The following is a 27796-nucleotide window of genomic DNA, read 5'->3' on the forward strand; positions in this document are numbered from 1 at the left end:
AATTGGCACGAGCTATGTTCACAAAAAACACTCCAACTGCAAAAATCTAATTTTCACATGTGAAAAGATGGTGTTAACATTTTGCAGTAGCAATGTTCCACTGGGGGAATTGTGACCACATCTAAAAAGCCCAAATGCGAGACGGGAACGATTTTGCGGGACATTCGCGGAATAGATGGTGCAAATTAATGGATAACGTTCAAATGGCGACAGTTCTGCTGTATGATGGTCACTGCCTTTTAAAGGGGCAATCCTTAGTTGCTACATAGATTTTTGGACTTATAAATTAATCATACGAATCCATTGATTCTTGAAGAAAATAACTTAGAAATGCCTCATGAGTTCAGTTTAACTGTCGTACCTCATTAGAACACAAAATATGAGCTTGTTTTACTCCAATGTTTGTAAACAAAGTAAACGTAAACAACCATTGTATAACCTCAAAACATGACTAAAAACTATAATGTTGAAATCATGGATGGTCAGTCCTTGCATCCATAACGTAGTCTATGGATTTGAGAATGGTTGCATGCCTCTGAAGCTAAGCAGGGTCAGTCCTGGTCGGTCACTAGATGGGAGACCGGATGTAGCCGGAAGTTGTGAAAAATAAACAGGTGAAAAATAAATATCACATGAGGGAAAAACACATGAAAAATTCACATGTGAAACTTAACACGTTTCTGACTCATGTAAAAACATATACAGTTGAAGTCGGAAGTTTTCATACATTAGCCAAATACATTTAAACTCAGTCTTTCACAATTCCTGACATTTAATGCTTGTAGAAATTCCCTGTCTTAGGTCAGTTAGGATCACCACTTTATTTTAAGAATGTGAAATGTCAGAATAATAGTTGATAGAATGATTTATTTCAACTTATATTTCTTTCATCACATTCCCAGTGGGTCAGAAGTTTACATACACTCAATTAGTATTTGGTAGCGTTGCCTTTTAATTGTTTAACTTGGGTCAAACGTTTCGGGCAGCCTTCCACAAGCTTCCCATAATAAGTTGGGTGAATTTTGGCCCATTCCTCCTGACAGAGCTGGTGTAACTGAGTCAGGTTAGTAGGCCTCCTTGCTCGCACACACCTTTTCAGTTCTGCCCACACATTTTCTATAGGATTGAGGTCAGGGCTTTGTGATGGCCACTCCAATACATTGACTTTGTTGTCCTTGAACCATTTTGCCACAATTTTGGAAGTATGCTTGGAATCATTGTCCATTTGGAAGACCCATTTGCGACCAAGCTTTAACTTCCTGACTGATGTCTTGAGATGTTGCTTCAACATATCCACTTCATTTTCCATCCTCATGACGCCATCTATTTTGTGAAGTGCGCCAGTCCCTCCTGCAGCAAAGCACCCCCACAACATGATGCTGCCACGCCTGTGCTTCATGGTTAGGGTGGTGTTCTTTGGCTTGCAAGCTTCCCCCGTTTTTCCTCCAAACATAACAATGGTCATTATGGCCAAACAGTTCTATTTTGGTTTCATCAGATCAGAGAACATTTCTCCAAAAAGTACGATCTTTGTCCCCATGTGCAGTTGCAAACCGTAGTCTGGTTTTTGTATGGCGGTATTGGAGCAGTGGCTTCTTCCTTGCTGAGCGGCCTTTCAGGTTATGTCGATATAGGACTCGTTTTGCTGAGGATATAGATACATTTGTACCTGTTTCCTCCAGCATCTTCACAAGGTCCTTTGCTGTTGTTCTGGGATTGATTTGCACTTTTCGCACCAAAATACGTTCATCTCTAGGAGACAGAACGTGTCTCCTTCCTGAGCGGTATGACGGCTGCGTGGTACCTTCAGGCGTTTGGAAATTGCTCCCAAGGATGAACCAGACTTGTGGAGGTCTACATTTTTTTTTTTTTAAGTCTTGGCTGATTTCTTTGATTGTCAAGCAAAGAGGCACTGAGTTTGAAGGTAGGCCTTGAAATACATGCACAGGTACACCTCCAATTGACTCAAATTATGTCAATTAGCTATCAGAAGCTTCTAAAGCCATGACATAATTTTCTGGAATTTCCCAAGCTGTTTAAAGGCACAGTCAACTTAGTGTATGTAAACTTCTGACCCACTGGAATTGTGATACAGTGAACTATAAGTGAAATAATCTGTCTGTAGACAATTGTTGGAAAAGGTACTTGTGTCAGGCACAAAGTAGATGACCTAACCGACTTGCCAAAACTATAGTTTGTTAAAACTTCTTGAGGGCAGGGGACAGCATTTTCACTTTCGGGAAAAATATCATGCCAAAATTCAACTGCTTGCTACTCATCCCCAGAATATAAGATATGCATATTATTAGTAGATTTGGATAGAAAACACTCTGAAGTGTCTAAAACTGTTTGAATCATGTCTGTGAGAATAACATAACTTATGTAGCAGGCAAAACCCTGAGGACAAACCATTCAGAATTTGTATTTTACTGTCTTTTCAATTAGTTTTTTTAGAGACACCAGATTTCTAATGGACTTGCTTGCAGTTCCTACCGCTTCCACTGGATGTCACCAGTCCTTGGAAATCGGTTGAGGTTATTCCTTTGTGTAGTGAAGAAGTAGGGCTATCGTAAATGAGGGTCACATGAAGTAAATATTTTGAGAGAGTCACGTTACGAAAAAAGTTGCGTCAGATTGTTTTCTTTTTGTATTGAACACAGATCATCCCGTCTTCAAATTGATCGATTATTAACGTTTAAAAATACCTAACGTTGTATTACCAAAGTAGTTTGGAATGTTTTGGTAAAGTTTACATTAACTTTTGCTATATTTTGTAGTGAAGTGGCGAAAGTTGGAAGCTGTGTTTTTCTGGATGAAACGGTCCAAATAAATTGACATTTTGGATATATATCGACGGAATTAATCGAACAAAAGGACCATTTGTGATTTTTATGGGACATATTGGTGTGTCGTGCTTGCAGTGATGAAATATGCTTCTCTCTTTGTTTACTTTTGTGCTATCATCAGATAATAGCATCTTATGCTTTCGCCGAAAAGCTTTTTTGAAATCTGACATGTTGGCTGGATTCACAACAAGTGTAGCTTTAATTTGGTATCTTACATGTGTGATTTAATGAAAGTTAGATTTTTATATCATGTTATTTGAATATGGCGCGCTGTATTTTCCCTGGCTATTGGCCGGTGGGACGTTTGCGTCCCACCTGCCCCAGAGAAGTTAACAAGACATTTGTGGAGTGGTTGAAAAACAAGTTTTAATGACTCCAACCTAAGTGTATGTAAACTTCCGACTTCAACTATATATTATAAGAAAAATATATTCAAATTTTTCAGGTGATTTGTTCTCTCGTGACTTTGTCATGTTTCTTTTTTGTAAGGGCATATCCAATACCAGTCAGTGTCAATGGTGTGAGTGTGTACTGCACCTGCAGTCCTTCTCCAGACCTTTAGACTCGTCGGTGCAGTAGAAGAACTTGCCCTTGAACAGCTGCACAGCGATCACAGCGAAGATGAACATGAAGAGCATGTAGACAATGAGGATGTTGAGCACGTTCTTCAGAGAGTTGACCACACAGTCAAACACAGCCTGGAGGAGGACACACACACTAATAAATAGAGGTACACACAAACTCATACACACAATCACTCAAACACATTAGCATGCATGTGAACACCCATCTACACACATGCACACAGCCTCTACGCAGCACTCTGTTGATCAGTTTGTGGTTTGAATGACTGTCTACCTGTCATGGCATGTTTTGAAATCTTCCCAATGAATATGTATCAGCAGGAATGAATGAGACAGTAACTCACAGAGCTGCTCCCTGAAGTAAGTTATGTTTTATGTCACTCAGTCCAAATAGCTAACTGTATGAGAGTGGTTAGCTCTAGTCCAGTGCGTTACGTGCAGCTTGCTGACACTGAGCCTTCAGCCTCAGCAAGCAGCATGTAATGCCCTGGACCAGAGGTAGGGAGTAGTAGGGCTTACCTCCCTGCTAACCCTGATCTATCTCAATCATCTCAATTACTTTAACAGGATGTGCTGCTATCTTTGGTCTGATCAACTACCTTTCCACACATCAATTACTTTGGTCTAGTCTTTGTGAGACAACACCAGAGCCGGGGTCCTGATAAGAGTGAGACAGGTTAGCATTTTTCTCATTTGTCACCGGGCAGAGGATGATTAACTGGTATATGAAGATAGACACTGTGGATATCAGTCATTACATCTCGCCCTCCTCTTCTCTCCCACTGATGTGATTAGTTTATTTGTTTATATCTCATACAAATCACTTGGGAGTTCTTAATCCACTGGCTGCTGCTGCAATTTCAGTGTGTGTGTTGCAGAGGCACAGGTGTGTGTGTGCGTTCGTGAGTGCATCCGTATGTGTTTGTTGGACTTGTAACTGGCCATGGAAGTGGCTTTTCTGCTTTGTCAGAGCGGATCTAACAGGTAACAGATGTAGCTACCTTGAGTTTTGGCAGTCGTTTGATGGTCTTCAGAGGCCTTAGAACTCGCAGCACCCTGAGAGACTTGATGGTGTTGATGTCCTTGCCTTTAGTTCCTCTGCACAGAGCAAGCCCACAGTTAGTGACTATAGACTAAACAAAAGGAGAATAGGCATTATGCTGTGGCCCACAGGCTCTCACCAGCGCACACACACACACACACACACACACACACACACACACACACACACACACACACACACACACACACACACACACACACACACACACACAAAACAATAATTTAGAACCTGTTAGCGACAATATACAGTACAGTCCTCAGGAGCCAGATGGACACTGGTCAAAGACAGTGAGTGTGGTGTCAATACAATAATCTACCAGTCACATTTACACACTGTGGCTGTCCACATACTCTCACCATCGTATATTCTGTGTGTTTATTATGAGTTTAAATACTTTAGTGTGTGTGTGTGTGAGCATGTCTAGTGTGGACGTGTTTAACTATACTTGTGGGGACCAGCAGTCTCCACAAGAATAGTAAACAAACAAACATTTGACCAACTGGTCCCAACAAGGTCAAATGCAATTTCTAGGGGGGTTAGAGTTAAGGTTAGGTTTCCGGGTTAAGGTTAGGATAAGGGTTAGGGAAAATAGGATTATGAATGGGACTGAATTGTGTGTCCCCACAAGGTTAGTTGTACAATACTGTGTGTGTGTGGTCACAGCTCCTCAGCAGGTTGATAATGCCTGCGGCTCCATATTCATCTGTAGAGAGCTCTCTAGGGTGCCTCTCTCCCCTCTCACACAGGCAGAAATCAGTCAGTCCTCTCTGTCCATCAATATGGATGGGGCTGGAGCTCCTAAATTCAGTGTGAAATATGGCCCAGACAGCCAGTGGAGGAGGACTAGGAGGCTCCAAAGAAGAACTGACTATAGGAAGTTGTAACCCATCCATGATTCTGCTAGAGGGGATGAGAGAGCAACCCTGCCTTTCCACTCTCAGTGGAGCACTGTGCAATGTACTGCACTATACAGTTTGAAATCATGACTTGAGGTGAATACTGAACTGAAGTACACACCTCATACTTTGGAATAAATCTCACACTGCCATCAATGGAAGATTGGCACGTAAACTGGATCTATACAGTATGTGTTGTGCACCCATCTCAAGGACTGAACCCATAATGAGTTAGTGTATTCAGTTGGTGTATTCAGTGGAGACAACTACCTCAATAACTAGAGACAACAGAAGCATGGTTCCACACAGAATGGGCGTGTTGACTTTTTCTTACCCAATGGGAGCTTTAAGTCTAATACACTGGCATGCAACAGTCATGCTCTGAAGATCTGGTTACCCCGGCATACAATCTGGTAAGTCTACCCCCGCCCGTATCAATCCAGGGTCTCAACACGTCTAGATGGCGAGTGAACTGTTCCTCAATAGCTTTCAGAAGAGCCGTAGGCAGGAAGAATGGATGTTTGTGTGTGTTCACATTAAGTAGCTCAGATCAGCCCTGATATGCCTTGTGTGTGCAGCTGCAGCAGCCAGATGCGAGGAGGTTATCCTCGGTCACCATGACTACAGCCTTATTGGTTGCCCCTTTCCGAGAGAGAGCGCACAGCATTTCCTGTTTACAGATAGGAGATCTGTCTTCCAATAATCTGCCTCCCAGTAGAACATGATCTGCATTATTCCGAACCTTCTGCTCTCTCAACCCAGAAACACGATTCACTCTTCCTGATCTGCCCTTCTCACTAACGCCTTCACTATTTAAGATTATGTTTGTATGTAAATTGGGACTTTCTGATGACACAGTATGCTTGTAACTATGTATAAATACAGTATACAGTGCATTCCCGAAAGTATTCAGACCCCTTGACTTTTTCCACATTTCGTTACGTTACAACCAGGATGGAGGAGCAGTCTCAGATCTATTACGTTACAGACCCCCCCAATCAATCTACGTACAATACCCCATAATGACAAAGCGAAAACAGGTTTTTAGAACATTTTGCAAATGTATAGAAAATGTAAAACAGAAATACCTTATCTGCTTAAGTATTCAGACCCTTTGCTATGAGACTCAAAATTGAGCTCAGGTGCATCCTGTTTCCATTGATCATCCTTGAGATGTTTCAACAACTTGATTGGAGTGCACCTGTGTTAAATTCATGATTGGACATGATTTGGAAATGCACACACCTGTCTATATAAGGTCCCACAGTTGACAGTGCATGTCAGAGCAAAAACAAAGCCACGAGGTCGAAGGAATTGTCTATAGAGCTCCGAGACAGGATTGTGTCGAGGCACAGATCTGGGGAAGGGTAGCAAAACATTACTGCAGCATTGAAGACCCCGAGAACACAGTGGGAACCACCGAGACTCTTCCTAGAGCTGGCCGGCCGGCCAAACTGAGCAATCGGGGGAGAAGGCCTTGGTTGGGAGGTGCCCAAGAACCCGATGGTCACTCTGACAGAGCTCCAGAGCAAGAGGACAAGTACATTAGAGTGTCTAGTTTGAGAAACCGAGGCCTCACAAGTCATCAACTGCAGCTTCATTAATTAGTACCCGCAAAACACCAGTCTCAACGCCAACAGTGAAGATGCGACTCCGGGATGCTGGCCTTCTAGGCAGAGTTCCTCTGTCCATTGTCGATGTTCTTCTGCCCATCTTAATCTTTTATTTTTATTGGCCAGTCTAAGATATGGCTTTTTCTTTGCAACTCTGCCTAGAAGGACCGGGGCCTCCCACTCCTCTTTCTATTCTGGTTAGAGACAGTTTGTGCCGTTCTGTGAAAGGAGTAGTACACAGGGTTGTACAAGATCTTCAGTTTCTTGGCAATTTCTCGCATGGAATAGCTTTCATTTCTCAGAACACGAATAGACTGACGAGTTTAAGAAGAACGTTCTTTGTTTCTGGCCATTTTGAGCCTGTAATCGAACCCACAAATGCTGATGCTCCAGATACTCAACTAGTCTAAAGGAGGACAGTTTTATTGCTTCTTTAATCAGGACAACAGTGTTCAGCTGTGCTAACATAACTGCTAAAGGGTTTCTAGTGATCAATTAGCCTTTAAAAATGATAAACTTGGATTAGCTAACACAACATGCTATTGGAACACAGGAGTGATTGTTGCTGATAATGGGCCTCTGTACACCTATGTAGATATAACATTTTAAAAAATCTGCTGTTTCCAGCTCTAATAGTCATTTACAACATTAACAATGTCTACACTGTATTTCTGATGAATTTGATGTTATTTTAATTGGACAAATTGAGCTTTTCTTTCAAAAACAAGCTTTTCTTTCAAAAACAAAAAAACAAAAACATTTTTGAACGGTAGTGTACATTTGCAAACATTTCTAAAAACCTGTTTTTGCTTTGTTACTATGGGGTATTGTGTGTAGATTGACGAGGAGAAAAAAACTATTTAATCCATTTTAGAATAAGGCTGTAACGTAACAAAATGTGGAAAAAGCGAAGTGGTCTAAATTCTTTCCGAATGCACTGTAAATATATTAATATTAATTTGATATACTGTCATTCTAATTCCAACTGTAATGTTGGCATTGTACAACCGTCCTTTACTTTGGCATGTCGGCACACAATGGCAACAAGGGACAGAGATGAATATGATCAGTGATTGTCTTCTGAAAGCTACTGGGAAGAGTCTCCAATAGTTCCTCATTGGGACTGGGCAAGAGGTGGAATGGGTATCCCGTCAGTACAGCAGAGAAAGTGAGAGTGTTGGAATGCGATGGAGGAGGTTGATAGTGGAACGTTTTTGGGGTCAGGGGTCAATGACAGAGAGAGGGTAGGTCCCCACCTGGCCACGCTTTGTTGCGATCTGATGAAGAAAAGCAATGATAAACAGGACACGCAAACAAACACACGTCACGAATCACAGAGAACAAACACAAAGCACATAAGATATTAAGGCTGCTTCATAGAGACAAAGAAAAAGGCAGAAATATACATAAACACTGAGCAAAATAAACACTTTAAGCCAATAATACTACTACTACTACCACTACTACTGTTGAACAGGCATAGAGATACAGTGGTGCTAGTTATCCTTAAGACTTAATAAGAACATCAAAACACAGCAGAAAGAAACAGATCATGACAAGCACACGGAAGGAAGTTCAAAGTGAAAAAAGAGCAGAAACCTAACAGACTGAAAAAAATAGTAAAAGGACAGTTTTAGCTGTCCATCTTCTGTTTCTGACAAGAAGACCCAGAATGAGTTCCAACTTACACCCTGTTCCCTACATAGTGCATTCGTTTTGACCAGAGCCATATGGGCCCTGGTCAAAGTAAGTGCACTACATTGGTAAATGGGGTGCCATTTGGGACTCAAGCCTCATTTTCTGACAGGAGGTTTTTCCAGTGAGATGGCATTAAGGAGGACAAGACATGACGTTCGACAAGAGACACAGTTCTGTCTGTCTGTGATGTGAGCAGCTGTATCAGCAGACCAGCATCCCACAGCACCAGGAGAGGAACAAACATACATACCCTACTGAGACAGCATTATGGGACAACTATCACACACACGCACGCATGCACGCACTCATACGCACAGACACACTCACACACATGCACATACACACACTCACAAGGATGTATGTGCATATAGACAGCCATTCACACGCACACAATGAAGAGGCACACACACTCACACACCTCAAACGCACCTACATCAAATCAAACTACTGTTACATGCAAAAACACCCTCTCAATAATGAGTGTGAATTTTCAATGGAAGAGTAAATAAGTGAACATATGCAAATGGTCAGAATAACAGGAAACTATTTATTTGGATAGTCCCAAGTAGATGGTTTGTAGATGTTCAATAACCTTCAACAACATTTCAACTAACCATCCACTAAACCGAACCCTAAATCTAACCTTAACCTAACCCTAAACTTAAATTTAAACTTAATCCTAATCTTAACCCTTACCCTAACTCTTATTCTACAGCTAACCCTAACTGTAACCTTAGCAAGCAGTTGCTTATCAACAGATAGTATGATGACCATCTGTAGAGTATCTATATGGGACTATCTAAATAGAATGTGACCCAATAATCTACAGTAATATAATGAGGGTGAATCTATAGATGCGTAGCTATACAGGCTAACTAAGCAAAAAGCCTGAGAAATGAGCGTGAGGCTGCTGGCTACATGTTGGGCATAGGCTCTGTTGACTCGGATGGACAGACAGAGAGACAGACAGAGAGACAGACCGAACGAGAGACAGAGAGAGAGACAAACTGTCAAGAAAGACGAAAGAGACAGAGGGAAAAAAGCAGGCAATCAAAGGCATTACCCCATGAAGCTCCTGAAAGGAATCCAAGCCACAAGAGAAAGATGGAGGGACAGAATTAAATGAGAAAGAGACAGTCAGCGACACAGAAAACCATCCATATACAATAGGCTACAGTTCAGAAAAAGAGAGAAGAGTAAGATAGACAACAGCAATACTAATGTGGTACAATTGACTACTTCACAGGTTATTACACATTAGCCCCACCATGACACCACTGGGGTGCAAAATAACTGACTGAGCTGGTCGTGGGAGAGAATACACCATTTCCTTTTACTGGTCGGCATGCTTGAAAAGACTGGATTTCACCTCCCTTTATTGTCTTTGTGTGTACTTGTGCTTGTGTGTGCATGTCTGAGACTGTGTGTGTTACTTGCCATAGAAGTACCTGATAACATTTCCCTCAGTACCAGGGAGGGAGAGAACAACTGCTGTACATTAGCACTAAGACGAAGCCCCCGCCCACCTTCCCAGCTTAACCTCACGCTCATTAACCAAATCACACACATCCTATTACACAGATGGGAGGGGTGATTAAAGGTTAAAAGAAGAGTTTGAGCAACAACCCATTTCGGCAAATAACCACAGGCAAAGTGGTTTAGAGTCCCTGAGAGCTGTACAGAGAGGTTGGTTTGGGCTGTGGCGGATGAGTGAGTGCACCACCCAGACTGGCATATTTGTAGATGCGCCAGCTGGAGAGTCAGTGTGTTGACTGTGAGGTGATAACGTAGGGGAGAGGTGTTGTTGGCTGAAAAAGGATTTGAAACAGTAATAATACTGTAATCAATTTAAAGGGGCAATCAGGGATTGGTACATACATTTTTGGACTTAAGTTTCTCAATTTCTCCAGCCCCATTCCTCAGCTGTTTACCAAAACAAATGGTGAGGTGCCTGCTTTGTTTGGTTTTTCGAATCCCAGATTGCCCCTTTAACCCCACCTACAGCTGGCACAAGAACATACAGTACGTCAAGTGTGTACTTACGAGCAGGCGAACGCCACCAGAGCTCCACTGACCACAATAAAGTCCAGGATGTTCCACAGGTCCCGGAAGTAAGAACCAGGATGGAGGAGCAGTCCCAGGTCTATCATCTACACACAGAGTTAAAGTCATAAGGAAGATGATACACATTATGAATGTTAATGGATGAATGTTACCACTTCAGCAAGGAGCCTGGGTCTTGGAGATATTGTAATATAGCAGTATTTAAAAGGAAACCACCTCTAGGCAGCATTGCAGTGGAGCTAATTCTAGCTGCAACCTAAGAGAGTACCTCTGTGTGTTCAAACTGAGGAAACTGTTGTGTCTATTTCCAACCATTTCACCAGTATGACCTCTCACCTTAATCACCATCTCAAAGGTGAACACTCCTGTGAAGACGTAGTCCAGATACTTGAGCACCTGCAAATGATTGAATGTTCAGTCAGATGTCACACAGTCTTCTTTCCTCTTCCTCAAGACACACAGCAGGCAATCACCTTAGCAGCACTCAGCTCATATTTATTACTATTTTTGTGTCTGTAGCACTCTCACAAAGTATAACTTTCAGGTGATATTAGCAGAAATTCTAGAAGCTTCTGGCAGCTTAATCAGGCCTAATGAATCAGCTAGTCAGTTAGTCAGACTGAGAGGGTTCTGGGATTTGGAGGCAATTCCTTTAGTGCTAGTAGGGACTGCTCCTCAGGCTTCCGTACCCAAATACCCAGCTGTGTGTGTGTGTGTGTGTGTACTCTTGCAGGACTCACGTTGTTGCGTGGTGCATTGGCCTGCACAGGGTCCTCCGCAGCCAGGGCTATGCTGCTCATGGTGATGACCGACAGTATACACATTTCAAAGTAACGCAGGTTCACCACGTAGTGGCACAGCCGACGCACCCTGAACAGCACAGCACAGATAATCTCACTGAGTGCACTCAACATAACCTCTCAAAACGCTGACATAATACTGAGTGGCACCCAATATAGAAATGCAGAAACAGTTAGAGCCCAGACTAGACTAGCCAACAGGTTCCCTGTCTCAGGACATGACTTACGGGTTGGTCTGTCCAAACACAAACATGGAGCTGTAGGGGAGAATGTGTTTGGGGCCGTTCTTCAGCTCCTGCTCCAAGTCCTTCTTCTCCTCGTTCAGGGGGAGGCTCTCACAGTCTATGTTATCCACTATCAAAGAGAGAGTGAGTGCGAGAGTGAGAGAGAGAGATTACACTCAGAGAAAGAACTCATGATAGACCTTCACTACAACATAACCAACACACAGCTGATCAGGCACTGATCAGTCATACTAACCTAATGTTACACTACACTTTCACCCAAGTGTTTCCCCTGCAGCCTATGGCTGGGGAACTGACTGACTGGGGTACAGACTGGGGTATTGATAAAGGCAGGGGTTTTCAAACTAGGGTTCGCGGCCCCCTAGGGGTTGTGGGCATTTTCCCCCCACCATTGTTATGTCACTGCGTCCAGCATGAAGGAAGTTAGAGGTTGTTTCACTAGCCCATGCTAACTGGGCTTAGCGCAATGACTGGAAGCCTACAGGAACAGTTAGCATGCAAACTGTTCCTGTTCATCCGAACTATCCCTTTAATATGGAGACAATTCTTAAGCAGGCCGTTTAAGTGGCAATTTACGGGATGGAAAAACTATGTCAGTGTCAACTTTAAAGCCCAAAAACAGACAGAAAGCACACAAAAAAGATGTAACTATAATTTTCATAATATCATCTTTGAGAACTAACAATCAAATAAAAGCTAGACAGTCAAGAATTGAAAAAAAAAAAAACAGCCATTCGGGGCACATGTCCATTAAAAGTGTTCTAATGTTTGAGCAGAGGAACACAGCATTAGCCATGGCAAAATGTATAGTTGTCTCTCAGCTCCATGCCAAAGTATAGAATTTCTGAAAATTGGCTTCAAAATTGCTACATTTTCTATAAGTTCAATGAGAAAATTTGAAGAAATGCTGAAAATGTGATTTACCACAGCAACACTTTCTCTACGCCGCCAAGATGCCTTTCTAGGTAATAGACTATGTTAGAGTTTACACTTCCTCTTCCAATGAACTGTGAGGAGGTCAGAATAATGAATCTGTTTATCATTTTTAAATGTTAATTACTTCTACTTGCCATTATCCTTCACAATTTGTTTTGCTAACATATGATGGGGGGGGTCACTGGGTTGCTGGTTTGCCTTGGCGGTGGGTCCCTGGGCAAGAAAAGTAAAAAAACTCCTGGACTAAGATAGAGACTAGGGTACTGACTGGGTATGATGGTGGTCTCTCTGGATGGGGCGGTGATGGTGACAGGGATGTGGACAGTGTTGCTGTTCAGGCCTGCCTGGCTGGCTCTGTGGCTGTTCTTCTGGTTGTCAGCATCCTCCTGCTTCTCTCCAGCCTGCAGACCTGCAGGAGGCTGCACAGGACTGGTGGCCAAGCTCTCCCCTTGAGAGTCGGTCTGCCTGTCCCTGCAAAACATTCAAAACGCAGCCTGTGCACATCAGTGAAGCTCTGCGGTGATGACTTAGTAAAAAGAGGTAATTAAAGCACATTGAGAATGTGTTGGTCAGTCAGCACTGGTCTCACCTGTGTCCTTGGTCCCTGTCTCCATTTCTCTCTCCGTTCTCTCTGCACTCGTCTCCATCCAGTGTTGACTGGGCCCTGACTATGCGTGAGCGGTGCTTCCTCCTTTCTCCGTTCTCCTCCCTGTGGCCCCGGCCCCTGCTCTCCAGTCTGTCCCTGGTAGCCAGAGCCCCGTCCCCCTGTCTGTCGGAGTGGTGGTGGCGGTCTTCCCTTCCCTCTCCCCCTCCGTTAACCCCCTCCTCTGGGGATCCAGCCTGGTGATGGTGCCTGTGGCCCTGCCCCCCCTCTCGACTATGGCTCCTCTCCCCCTTGACCTCTTTGGACCGGGGCCCGTCTGGGTGGTAGTGGTCCCTACTGCGGCTGTGGTGGGTGTGATGCCTGCTCTCCCCATTCTCCCCGTTCCTCTCCCGGTGACGGTAGTGCTTGCGTGGCTGTGGGCCGTGGGCGTCTCCTCCCTCTTGCTGGGAGTCTGCTCCGTCTCTGTCCTCCTCGGGGGGTCGGGGTTTGTCCCCGTTACCTGGCTCCACCACTAGGGGGCGGTCATTGTGGGTCTTCATGTCGGAGCGCAGGTGGAGGGCGGAGGAGACACGCAGACGCTCCTCGGGTTCCAGCTCGTTGAACAGAGCCTCGGAGCTAGCTCTCAGGTTGTTTCGACGCAGTTGGTTGGTGCGCTGCTCCCACACTGACATTATCTTATTGGCTCTCTGCTGCTCTTTACTGCAGGGCCAATGGACAGGGGAGGGGAACGAATATGAGGGGTGAGAGGGATACAGGGTGTTAGAGTGAAGTAGCAGCTCACCTGTAGCTCTCCTATTTTGGCATCAATGGTGTTTTATGTCATCCATAGCACAAGCATATTTTGCTATCAACCGATGAGCATCTGAGCTTCACAACTTGCACACAAAACAAATCGCTAATTTCTCCCATATGGTCTGAGTTGCTGTACAAACAACAGTGGGACTTTGCTGGCTGGAGACACAAGATGGTCTTTATGGATGTACCAACACAAATACTCCCCATAGTAAACTTGTCATGTACCACGCTTGGGTTTAAAACATGCTCACCCAAACCCTCTACAGATTCACACATGGGCTGCATCTGAAATGGCACCATATGCCCTATATAGTTCACTACTTATGACCAGAGCCCTGGTCAAAAGTAGTGCACTATGGAATAGGGTGGTGCCATTTGGGATGCACACTGGCCATGTTTGGACCAGAAGCACCACGGTTCCCTGTGAGGTCTAACAGGCATGTGAGAACATGTGATGGTTGCATTAAATCAAATCAAATGTTATTGGTCACATACACATATTTAGCAGATGTTATTGTGCGTGTAGCGAACTGCTTGTGTTCAAAGCTCCAACAGTGCAGTAGTATCTAACAATTCACAACTATACACACAAATCTAACAGTAAAAGAATGGAATTAAGAAATATATAAATATTAGGACGAGCAATTTGAGTGGCATTGACTAAAATACAGTAGAATAGAATACAATATATATATGAGATGAGTAAAGCAGTATGTAAACATTATTAAAGTGACCAGTGATTCCACGTCTATGTATATAGGGCAGCAGCCTCTAAGGTGCATGGTTGAGTAACCGGGTGGTAGCCGGCTAGTGATGGCTATTTAACAGTCTGATGGCCTTGAGATATAAACTGTTTTCCAGTCTGTCGGTCCCAGCTTTGATGCACCTGTACTGATCCCGCCTTCTGGATGATAGCGGGGTGAACAGGCCGTGGCTCGGGTGGTTGATGTTCTTGTTGATCCTTTTGGCCTTCCTGTGACATCGGATGCTGTAGGTCTACTGTTATGTTGTCTGCAAACTTGATGATTGAGTTGGAGTAGTGCGTGGCCACGCAGTCATGGGTGAACAGGGAGTACAGGAGAGGACTGAGCATGCAGCCTTGTGGGGCCCCTGTGTTGTGGATCAGCAAAGTGGAGGTGTTGTTTCGTTAGGGATGTCATTTTCTCCTTGCGTATGCTTCCTGTTTCATCGATTCATCTGTTAGTACTGTAGATGACAACAGTATTGTGAGCAGCCAGTCCTGACCTGCATAATGGGGGCAGCCAGCTTTCATCTCCATCCCCTCGCACCAGCAGCTGAAAATACCTCACATTGATCTCCTAGTTCCTTTACTCTCTTAATGGTAAAGCTATCATGCCTGACAGACTAGACCACTTGAATAAACACAGAACAGGAAAAATGGGGCTGGACTCAGACAAAGGCTAGGTTTTACATGAACTTAATACCAAGGCCAAAATCTAGTGGATTAGTATGAAGTTGGGAGGGAAATATAGATTTCAAGGCATGTAACCCTTTGTTCCCTCTGCCATGGGATATGGTATAATTTTTTCTATTTTTACCCTCTTTTTCTCCCCAATTTCGTGATATCCAATTACGATCCTGTCTCATCGTTGCAACTCTCCAAAGGGTTCGGGAGAGGCGAAGGTCGAGTCATGCGCCATGCCGCACTTCTTAACACCTGCTCGCTTAACCCGGAAGCCAGCCGCACCAATGTATCGGAGGAAACGCTGTTGAACTGACGACCAAAGACAGCCTGCAGGAGCACAGCCTGCCACAAGGAGTCGCTAGAGCGCGATGAGCCAAGTAAAGTCCGCCTGGCCAAACCCTCCCCTAACCCAGATAACGCTGGGCCAATTGTGCACCGCCCTTTGGGACACCTGGTCACAGCCGGTTGTGACACAGCCTGGGATCACACCCGGGTTTGTAGTGATGCCTGAAGCACTGTGATGCATTGCCTTAGAACGCTGTGCCACTCGGGAGGCCTGAAGGAATCATTTCAATGATGGTTTCTATGTACACATGTTTTTAGATGTTTTTGATTGTATGACTCTGTGTGTACAGTATGAATATACAGTTGAAGTCGGAAGTTTACATAGACCTTAGCCAAATACATTTAAACGTAGTTTTTCACAATTCCTGACATTTAATGCTTGTAAAAATTCCCCGTCTTAGGTCAGTTAGGATCACCACTTTATTTTAAGAATGTGAAATGTCAGAATAATAGTAGAGAGAATGATTTATTTCAACTTATATTTCTTTCATCACATTCCCAGTGGGTCAGAAGTTTACATACACTCAATTAGTATTTGGTAGCATTGCCTTTAAATTGTTTAACTTGGGTCAAACGTTTCGGGTAGCCTTCCACAAGCTTCCCACAATAAGTTGGGTGAATTTTGGCCCATTCCTCATGACAGAGCTGGTGTAACTGAGTCAGGTTTGTAGGCCTCCTTGCTCGCACACGCTTTTTCAGTTCTGCCCACATATTTTCTTATGATTGAGGTCAGGGCTTTGTGATGGCCACTCCAATACCTTGACTTTGTTGTCCTTAAGCCATTTTCCCACAACTTTGGAAGTATGCTTGGGGTCATTGTCCATTTGGAAGACCCATTTGCGACCAAGCTTTAACTTCCTGACTGATGTCTTGAGATGTTGCTTCAATATATCCACATCATTTTCCACCTCATGATGCCATCTATTTTGTGAAGTGCACCAGTCCTTCCTGCAGCAAAGCACACCCACAACATGATGCTGCCACCCCCGTGCTTCACGGTTGGGATGGTGTTCTTCGGCTTGCAAGCCTCCCCCTTTTTCCTCCAAACATAACGATGGTCATTTATGGCCAAACAGTTATATTTTTGTTTCATCAGACCAGAGGACATTTCTCCAGAAAGTACGATATTTGTCCGCATGTACAGTTGCAAACGTAGTCTGGCTTTTTTATGGTGGTTTTGGAGCACTGGCTTCTTCCTTGCTGAGCGGCCTTTAAGGTTATGTCGATATAGGACTCGTTTTACTGTGGATATAGATACTTTTGTACCTGTTTCCTCCAGCATCTTCACAAGGTCCTTTGCTGTTGTTCTGGGATTGAATTGCACTTTTCGCACCAAAGTACGTTCATCTCTAGGAGACAGAACGCGTCTCCTTCCTGAGCGGTATGACGGCTGCATGGTCCCATGGTGTTTACACTTGCGTACTATTGTTTGTACAGATGAACGTGGTACCTTTAGGCATTTGGAAATTGCTCCCTAAGGATCAACCAGACTTGTGGAGGTCTACAATTTTTTTTCTGAGGTCTTGGCTGATTTCTTTCGATTTTCTCATGATGTCAAGCAAAGAAGCACTGAGTTTGAAGGTAGGCCTTGAAATACATCCACAGGTACACCACCAATTGACTCAAATTATGTCATTTAGCCTATCAGAAGCTTCTAAAGCCATGACATCCTTTTCTGGAATTTTCCAAGCTGTTTAAAGGCACAGTCAACTTAGGGTATGTAAACGTCTGACCCACTGGAATTGTGATACAGTGAATTATAAGTGAAATAATCTGTCTGTAAACAATTGCTGGAGAAATGACTTGTGTCATGCACAAAGTAGGTGTCCTAACCAACTTGACAAAACTATAGTTTGTTAACAAGAAATGTGTGGAGTGGTTGAAAAACAAGTTTTATTGACTCCAACCTGAGTGTATGTAAACTTCCGACTTCAACTGTATGTATGTGTGACTAGTAAAGTTGCATTCTTTGTGTCACCTGTAACACAAGACTAGACGGGCAGGGGAATAGATCAAACTCCTAAAAGACAAGAGGACGACATAGCATAGTAAGACAGACAACAAAAGCAATAGACAGACAGACAAACGTGTCTGTCTGTCTATGCAAGGCATAGACAAATAAGACATATCAGTGACAAACGGACATGTAAGCTGTGATTTTGGTATGAGAGAGAGATTACCGTGGACAAGATAGAAACATACACACAGATTAGCAACAACAACACCACAACGTTTAGAAATGAGAGGTGTTAATTGGCAACAAATGATCAAGACGTGTCAGGTAAGCAGCAAAGCCAAATTCATGTAATTTCAAAGAGGTCAGAGGTTAAATCAACGTAATGCTATGTTTCACTTTATTTGATTTGTCTAGTATGGCATACTACCCCTTGGCTACTGTACTATAATTCGTTTGGTCCTCACCCAGTGTGTTGAAGAAGTGAAACCCTGGGGTATAAAAAACACAAGCTGTAAAACTGACAAAATGTCTTGGGAATTGACCGTGCTCTGAGACATTTAATATTTATATAGCAATTATTCACTAAAGCTCAGGTTAAACTCTCATCATTTCAGACGTCAACACAGTGCAGACGAAAGCTGGCGCTATGCACAATGAAATATTCAGTATTCAGAAACACACGCACTGTCACACTCACACACATTTACACACATGCATGCATTTACACACATGCACGCACACAGTTGCCTTAACTTCAGTTAAGTATTATTATTTGAAATCTCAATCTATAATGAGAGCCACCAGTGAGCCACCACTGGGTTCTCCAGTTTCAAGCTTATCTCAACACTCTGGGAGGACTGGAAGGATCACAAGAATGGAGAGAGTGATTTAATAGAGTGATTGGAATGCTAGGTGGAGGAGGAGGGGAAAGAAGAAATGGAGAAGTGGATGGGGCGAGGAAGAGGGGGGAAAGGAGAGGAGGAACAAGGCGAAAGGGGAAGCAGAAGGAGGCGGGTATGGGCGAGAAGACGGGGAAGGAGAGGAGAGGGCGTAAAAATATTGTAACATTGTAACAGAGAGCAAAAACTCACGGTGAATGCACGCTGGAGACGGACGAGCTGCGAGAGAGTGCATCTCGATTTTGCTTTACAAAACTGCACATTCAGAACAAAAACAATAAAAACAAACGAAAGAAAGGATGAGACACACACCAAAAGGATGTGGTGGGAAGAGGTGGACTCCATAAAGTGTCTGTCCACCTGTCCCCTCCACGAACAAGAAGGACTAGTCCAACAGAGCTACAACTACAGTAGTGGTTAACACTTCAGCAGTAGGGGTAGTGTACACTATACAGTATAGATAGTTTGTAGTACTGTACTTTGTAGTGCTGTACACCACACACTGTTACATACTGTGGTCAAGTGACTACGAGGGGTGCAAATATATATTGATACTAAACCCCTTCACTGAAGTGTTACCAAAGACATAAAACTGAAAACTTTCAGAAGAAATAACACTCAAGTCAACGTAATTAAAGAAATGGTATCAAAGTGGATTTGCAAAGTTCAATACACAATGAGTTTACAAAGCCTTTCAAACGTAAGAGTGACATTTTCAATCAAACAGACAATGGTCTTTGTTTAAAAAACATCATGATTACTTTTGTGAATAAAATATGATTATGGATTCCCTTAATCAAAAGTAAAAAGCCTTATAAAATTGGATTTTACGCAGATATCTAAAATAAAAAATTTCCTCAAATGTCCTGGATCAACATAGCTTTGAAATAGACTGACAAATGAACCTCATTAAGGTTTAATCATTCTATGTTACAAAGATGAAAATCAGATAAAAGCACAGATAAAACAAGTGGCTATTTATGGCAAATTCATCTTCAAAAGCAATCTTCAGGATTGATGCAGTAGGCTACTGTCAATCTAAAATGTGTTTATTCATCTTGGTTGACTAAGAAGTAAAATAGTCTGTAATTTGGTCATCTGATTTCACTTTTTCAAAGATTTGTTTTCTGAAACTAACCACCATTCTGACCTAGACCCGTATCCACAAAGCATCTCAAAGTAGGAGTGCTGATCTTGGACCAGGTCCCTCCTATCCATATTATCTTATTCATTATGGTGGTAAAGGCTAAAAGGATCCTAAATCAGAACTGCTACTCTGAGGGTCTTTTTCAATACGTGCCCGGGTCATTGGGCTCACAGTCAGGACACAGAGGACATGTCATAAACATCTAATAGACGATGTGTCCCACCTGGGCTGAGAATGACATTACTGATGCATTGTCATGTACAAACCAATGACTTATTGACTGTCAAAATGTTTTGTCAATATTCTTTATAGAGTACTGTTGTCAATAGAGCTCATCTTTACCTAGTACATAATGGCATCCCTAATGCTGAAAATGACACAATTCATGAATTAGTCCTATAGCCAATTCCAGTGGGGAGAGGGCATGGCTGCTTGGTTAGATACAGTAAAAAGGTTATAGAAGATTGCTGATGTTGACAATGTTCTGATTGACTCCATCAGACTCTAATGCATGAATCAGTTATATTGATTATCACAAAATAAGACTGAACGGCCAATGAGAGAAACTACTGCTGACTGGAGATCCGTTTCAGATCAATCATCTACTCCTGTCAGAAAGAGAAGGATCATCATCAAAGCACACACACAAAGATAGAAACATGCCAGACATGTCAATTGTGTAGCTAGGAGAATGCAAATGGACAGAGGCGATAATCACAACAGAGACACATTGAGAGACAGTGATCAGAGCCAAGACACCAACAGCACATTGACCATATGCAGAACCAGCTATATCTGATACTTGACAATATAGCGAAATGCTGGTGACAGAATGAGAGGGGACACAAAAGACCATGTTTGGAGAACATGGGATTGGGGGGTGGGCGACTTACGCAGCGATAGAGATGTTGGCTGCTGACATGGGGCTGACCTCCTTCACCTCCATGGCCTTCTGCAGGGCCAGCTTCTTATTGGCTTCTTCCTCCTGCTTCTCCTCATCCTGGACCAATAAACCATAAGGGATGGGTTACCAAGGGTCATTTTATTCAGAATTGTTCTTTAAAAGTTCCCTGGGTAGAATGTGGTTCCTTGGGTTCATCAGACTTACCTTGGTGAGCTCCTGTGCATTGGCGAGGTTGTCGACGGCGATAGCCAAAAATACGTTCAGGAGAGTGTCTGGTTGGAACTAAGCTCAGGAAAAAACTTGACACAACAGTAGTGGCTTTCACGGCTAAGCCATGGTACATTGCAACCAAACACTTTGACCATCAGCAACAGACTAGATGGCATGCCATTAAAAAGGGTTACAGTATCACTCAAACTCAGAATTCACTGGGGGAACCCTTCTAGGGGGGTCCGGGAGCATGCCCCCCCAGAAATAAATGTTCAAAATGTACAGCTCTCATTGCAGCACTTCTCTCCAGTGTTTTTTCATGACATGAGATATTTCTATTTCACTCCATAAATGCTTCATGCAGATAAAATCTCTGATATCCTTGCAATGGCACGACTTAGAATCAGAGAGGATACAGTTTCCAAAGAGTGTGAGGACGATGAAGTAGACCGAGGAGAACATTCCCCGCCGTACGCCCCCCTGGGACTCAATACCATGATACATCACTGCATTCCAATCCTCGCCAGTCAAAATCTGCCATTGGCCGTTGAGATAGAATAGAAAATGTAGTTGTTGTTCAGTGTATGAAATGAAGAATACAAAATATTTAGTTATATTGTAGGGTCAACATTTCAACAATTAATACTTTAAATAAAAGTATAACACAGGCTAACAGAAAGATGAGTAATTTGGAAACAGAGACAAAAAGTAGTTAGACCAACAAATTCCACTAATTGCAAATTATCTTTGTTCAAAACACAATTGTTTAATCTAGTCCAACATTCCGAAGGATAGAGCTCCAGAGTGAAAGGCCAAATTAGTTGGTTCATTAAATGGAGAGAAGGAGAGACCGAGTACCTGGAAGACGGTGAGAATGGCCGCCGGGAAAGTGTCGAAGTTGGTCGTCGGCGTCTCCTCTTCAAAATTAAACCTTGGAGAAAGAACAATGGACAGATTGAGTCAAATAGAAGACGTTTGGCCTGAGAGAGGACAGGCAGGACGTTCAGAATCAGATACATGGGTTTCCATCTACATGTAGGTTTGAGCGTAGTGCATTTTATGGTCACAGCAGTTGAAATGTGTAAATCCATTATCATGACATTTGCAGTCATTGGATATGCTACAACAACCCTGAATTACTTAATGTTTGCCAACTGACATCAACTGGCAGACATTCTCTTCTCCAACAAATAAACAGTTATAACTAATTCAATGCAACAACAGATCTCCATCCTGTTGTTTATCAGTACAAATACACATAGTATGCACACTCTTGGCTACCGTAAGCTTCAATACATGTTTTCTTAGCATCGGAAGGATTCCATCAAAAACACCCAAACATTACAACATGCACATAGAAACTGCACTGAACAATTATTTATTTCCTTGACTGTCATTGTTTGAGTGATTTCTTTATGTAGATGGCAGGACCTGTGCCCAAGAACACCAAGGTAATCTGCCTAAATGACCTCCGACCCATAGCACTCACGTCGGTAGCCATGAAGTGCATTGAAAGGCTGGTCATGGCTCACATCAACACCCAGAAACCCTAGACCCACTCCAATTTACATTCCGCCCCAACAGATCGACAGATGACGCAATCTCTATTGCACTCCACACTGCCCTTTCCCACCTGGACAAAAGGAACACCTATGTGAGAATGTTGTTCATTGACTACAACTCAGCGTTCAACACCATAGTGCCCTCAAAGCTCATCACTAAGCTAAAGACCCTGGGACTAAACACATCCTGGCCGCCCCCCAGTTGGTAAGGTTAGGCAACAACACATCTGCCACGCTGATCCTCAACACGGGGGCCAATCAGGGATGTGTGCTCAGTCCCCTCCTGTATTCCCTGTTCACCCATGACTGTGTGGCCAAGCATGACTCCAACACCATCATTAAGTTTGCAGATGACACAAAGGTGGTAGGCCTGATCACCGACAGCGATGAGACAGCCTATAGGGAGGAGGTCAGAGACCTGGCAGTGTGGTGCCAGAACAACAACCTCTCCCTCAATGTGATCAAGACAAAAGAGACGAAATGAAAAGGAGGGCCGAGCACACCCCAATTCACATCGATGGGGCTGTAGTGGAGCAGGTTGAGAGCTTCAAGTTCCTTGGTGTCCACATCACCAACAAACTATCATGGTCCAAACACACCAAGACCATCATGAAGAGGGCACAACAACGCCTATTTTCCCTCAGGAGACTGAAAAGATTTGGCATGGGTCCTCAGATCCTCAAGAATATCTATAGCTGCACCATCGAGAGCATCCTGACTGGTTGCATCACTGCCTGGTATGGCAACTGCTCGGACTCCGACCGCAAGGCGCTACAGAGGGTAGTGTGTACGGCCCAGTACATTACTGGGGCCAAGATTCCTGCCATCCAGGACCTCTATACCAGGCAGTGTCAGAGAAAGGCCCTAAAAATTGCCAAAGACTCCAGCCACCCTAGTCATAGACTGTTCTCTCTGCACATGGCAACCGGTGCCGTAGCGCCAAGTCTAGGTCCAAGAGGCTTCTTAACAGCTTCTACACCCAGGCCATAAGACTGCTGAACAGCTAATCAAATGGCTACCCAGACTATTTGCGTTGACCCCCCTCCTTTTTTTTTACTCTGCTGCTACTCTTTGTTTATTATCTGTGCATTGTCACTTTACCCCTACCTACATGTACATATTACCTCGACTAACCTGTCCCGCCGCACATTGACTCGGTACCGGTACCCCCTGTATATGGCGTCGTTATTGTTGCTTTTTTATTTTTAACTTTAGTTAATTTTATAAATATTTTCTTAACTCTTATTTTTCTTTAAACTGCATTGTATGGTTAAGGGTTTGTAAGTAAGCATTTCACAGTAAGGTCCACACCTGTTGTATTCGGCACATGTGACAAATAAGATTTGATTTGATTTGACAGTATGATGTAGAATTAGAAGAAGAAACAAAAACAGAGTTCAAGACCCAGGCGTTCACATTGTTACTGTACCTTGTTACAGTTACATTACAGTCTCTCTCTATCTCTCTGTCTGACTCTCTATTTCAAACCTGCTCTTTGAAACCTTTACACACACACTCCTACACACACCAACAGAACCTTGTATAATGTTATACACAGGTACAATAGAGTTCTGAGAGAATGTGGGGATCGACACTGTGCATTCCAAGGCTTCAGGTGAGGAGTGGTTTAAGAGATGGCGGTGAAGGTTGTTATATATGACAGTCATAAAATAATACAGAGCCACGCAACACCAGGAAACACAAGCCACCATGGAGGGAGCCACACAGCTCCATAGCTCCAACCTTTACAGCACTCCTGATGTGATGCCTGAACTATCTACATGGTATAGTGCAGAAAAACAAACAGAATGCTTCCCAAATGGCACCCTATTCCCTTCATGGTGCACTACTTTTGACTAGGGCCCATAGGGCTGTGGTCAATAGTAGCACACTATAAAGGCAACAGTGTGCCATTTGGGAGGCAGTCAGAGAATGAGGACATGTAGAAGAGACCTGAACATCAGAGGTAGCTGTGTGTCTGTAGCTGTGACTATAGTTATTACACAAAACAAGACAGGTCAACATCCTACATTACAGTCAATGCAAAGCTCAGCGGAATAGAGGTAAAAAACAGATACTTTTAAATTGAGTAAATAAATAATATAGGCTGTAAGCAATAAGACATGCCCAAGTATTTTGTGAAAACCTGTTGTGATTCATCTTAGCAGCACACACATTCATTCACAAGGTTATCCAGGTCCTTTGTATGACCTTCGCACGCACACACGCACACGCGCACACGCGCACACGCACACACGCACACACACACACACACACACACACACACACACACACACACACACACACCACACACACAACCACAACCCACACACACACACACACACACACACACACACACACACACACAGAGAGAGAGGAAATGCTGCTCTATCGAGTTGTCAAGAACACCCACCCCATCTTAAAATGACCTCCTCCATTTTGAGGAACAAACGTGGCAAAACCCGAGTCCGCAGTCTTGAAACTGAAGATGTGAAGAAGTGAGAGAATGAAATAAAGATGCAATCGGAGATGTATGGTCATCCCACAGAACAAGCACAAACCCCATTTTATATATAAATGCTACTTATGATGATCCTTCAATTCTAACACGGTCAAATGCTTACTGTCCCCTGCAACCGACTGATCATTTGTTTTCTACACTTTCATACAGTACATGTGTTCAGAGAGATGCACATTTTCATAGGAGCACTTTTTTTCATACAGTTTTGTCAATTGTTGAACAATATCAATATCCATCAAAACAATGTTGATGGACGTACCTTAGCACTTGCAATAGCTGTTACATACAGTCATACACTGAGTATAACAAAACATTTGGAACACCTTCCTAATATTGCGTTGCACCCCCCCCCCCCTTTTGCCCTCAGAACAGCCTCAATTCATTGCGGAATAGACTATACAAAGTGTTCCACAGGGATGTTGGCCCATGTTGACTCCAACACTTCCCACAGTTGTGTACAGTTGGCTGGATGTCCTTCGGGTGGTGGACCATTCTTTTCTTATTTTTTATATATAATTATTTATTACAAAAAACACAAGGAAGGGGTAACATTAAAGTATTAGAACATGAAGGACAAACATACAGCATCAAGACACTATCAAACATGTATCAGTCTTTCCGCAACAGAGCCATCCTTATGTGTGAGGGTGCGTGTGTGTGCATGATAGTGATATAAAAATATATGTCATAGTTTCCTTTTTCATGATCACAATCTTGTGAAACCCGAACCCTCCAAGATACCCCCACAGTTCCCCTATAGCTGTCCCTCAACCATTCGAGACCCCTCCCACAGTCCCCCCCCCCCAGAAAAAATAAAATAAAATACAATGAATTCCATTCCCCACCCCCACAACCAAGAGAATGAACTAAAGAGAAAAAAGGAAAAGACAGAAGAAAACAGCAAACAACAATGCAAAAAAGTAAAACAAATAATACATTTAAAACAAAAGACATCAAGGACAACTGAAATCATAACAGCAATGCAAACTGTATATGTTTGTGTGCATGTCTCGCACTATTACATGTATGTTCTTGTATGTGTTTATTTGAATGAGAGTGTGTGTATATGCATGTGTGCAAACACCTGCACGGCATCAGCCTCAGGCAAACCGGCATTAGTTGTAAAACACTGCCACAGCTGTCATTCAAATGTACTTGTATTATGTTTTATTTTTACTTTTTTCCCCCTTTATCTTTTGATCATCCTTCTCTCTATCACACAGCAACTCCACTACCACTTGTCTCCAATTCCACATACCAACCCTCAGCTTCCCTCAGCCCATCCCATCTATCTCTGCTGGCCACCCACTTCGTGTTTCTACACAACACATATCTTTCAACTATGCTATGATGTTTAACGTACAATTTCAATCTATCTAATTGAATAGAATTACGGATTGCGTGTTGAAGATAAATACTTATACTAAGAGTATTATAATATTAGTAATTGGCTCTCCACATCTCCTAACATTACTATTTCTAGGGTCAATTTTAGATCTATGCATTTTCAGCCATTCCTGAACCTGAGACCAGAAACAGGCTACCTGAGGGCAATACCAAAATAAATGGTCTATTGATTCTGTATCCTCACAACAACAAGAATGGTGACATTCTTGATACACCAAGCAGTGTTGCAGTTCTTGACATAAAACCGGTGCGCCTGGCACCTAATACCATACCCCATTCAAAGGCACTCTTAAGGATCGTACCCTTTTTTCCAATTTTCACCTAAAATAACATACCCAAATCTATACCCCTGTAGCTCAGGACCTGAAGCAAAGATATGCATATTCTTGATACCATTTGAAAGGAAACACTTTGAAGTTTGTGGAAATGTGAAATTAATGTAGGAGAATATAACATATTAGATCTGGTAAAAGATAATACAAACAAAAAAACATGCATTATTTTGTTCCATCATCTTTGAAATGCAAGAGAAAGGCCATACCTTCAGATAGGAGTCTAGGTGTCATTTAGATTTTGGTCACCAGATGACAGCAGTGTGTGTGCAAATTTCAGACTGATCCAGTGAAGAATTACATTACTGCACAATATTTTGTATCAAGTCTGCCAGGAGCTTGCCCAAATGTGCTGAATTGGTCAATTTAAACATTTTCAAGTACATACCTATAGAGAACATAAAAAAATGCTATGGTAATAAAAAATGTCAGGATCAGGAGAAGATCATCAGGAAGGAGAATGAGAAGATCATCAGGATGGAAGTGATGGGGATGTGAGAGGACAAAGTGTGAGGAGAAGTGATGGGGTCGTGTGAGAAGAGCATCAGAGGAAGTGATGGGGTCGTGTGAGGAGAAGAGCATCAGAGGAAGAGATGGGGTCGTGTGAGGAGAAGAGCATCAGAGGAAGTGATTGGGTCGTGTGAGGAGAAGGACATCAGAGGAAGTGATTGGGTCGTGTGAGGAGAAGAGCATCAGAGGAAGAGATGGGGTCGTGTGAGGAGAAGGACATCAGAGGAAGTGATTGGGCGTGTGAGGAGAAGAGCATCAGAGGAAGTGATTGGGACGTGTGAGGAGAAGAGCATCAGAGGAAGTGATTGGGATGTGTGAGAAGAAGAGCATCAGAGGAAGTGATTGGGACGTGTGAGGAGAAGAGCATCAGAGGAAGTGATTGGGACGTGTGAGGAGAAGAGCATCAGAGGAAGAGATGGGGTCGTGTGAGGA

General features: G+C 43.1%; 1 protein-coding gene across 4 annotated transcripts in view; it reads right to left on the reverse strand.

Moving 5' to 3' along the window:
* The window catches only part of LOC111961707 (voltage-dependent N-type calcium channel subunit alpha-1B-like), a 235501-nt gene that overhangs the window by 40591 nt on the left and 167114 nt on the right, over nucleotides 1-27796 (reverse strand). For all 4 annotated transcript variants that reach the window (XM_070442465.1, XM_070442456.1, XM_070442461.1 and 1 more), the window contains 13 exons: nucleotides 21891-21963; nucleotides 21449-21566; nucleotides 21027-21094; nucleotides 20812-20918; nucleotides 18964-19026; nucleotides 13335-14048; nucleotides 13014-13216; nucleotides 11792-11918; nucleotides 11505-11634; nucleotides 11101-11160; nucleotides 10744-10850; nucleotides 4432-4528; nucleotides 3384-3544 (listed from right to left, as the gene is read on the reverse strand). In XM_070442465.1, coding sequence (XP_070298566.1) covers nucleotides 3384-3544; nucleotides 4432-4528; nucleotides 10744-10850; nucleotides 11101-11160; nucleotides 11505-11634; nucleotides 11792-11918; nucleotides 13014-13216; nucleotides 13335-14048; nucleotides 18964-19026; nucleotides 20812-20918; nucleotides 21027-21094; nucleotides 21449-21566; nucleotides 21891-21963 — 2028 coding nt within the window. The remainder of the gene's footprint in view (nucleotides 1-3383; nucleotides 3545-4431; nucleotides 4529-10743; nucleotides 10851-11100; nucleotides 11161-11504; nucleotides 11635-11791; nucleotides 11919-13013; nucleotides 13217-13334; nucleotides 14049-18963; nucleotides 19027-20811; nucleotides 20919-21026; nucleotides 21095-21448; nucleotides 21567-21890; nucleotides 21964-27796) is intronic.

Source organism: Salvelinus sp. IW2-2015, linkage group LG4q.1:29, assembly GCF_002910315.2.
Source record: "Salvelinus sp. IW2-2015 linkage group LG4q.1:29, ASM291031v2, whole genome shotgun sequence".
In the NCBI taxonomy this organism is placed as follows: domain Eukaryota; kingdom Metazoa; phylum Chordata; class Actinopteri; order Salmoniformes; family Salmonidae; genus Salvelinus; species Salvelinus sp. IW2-2015.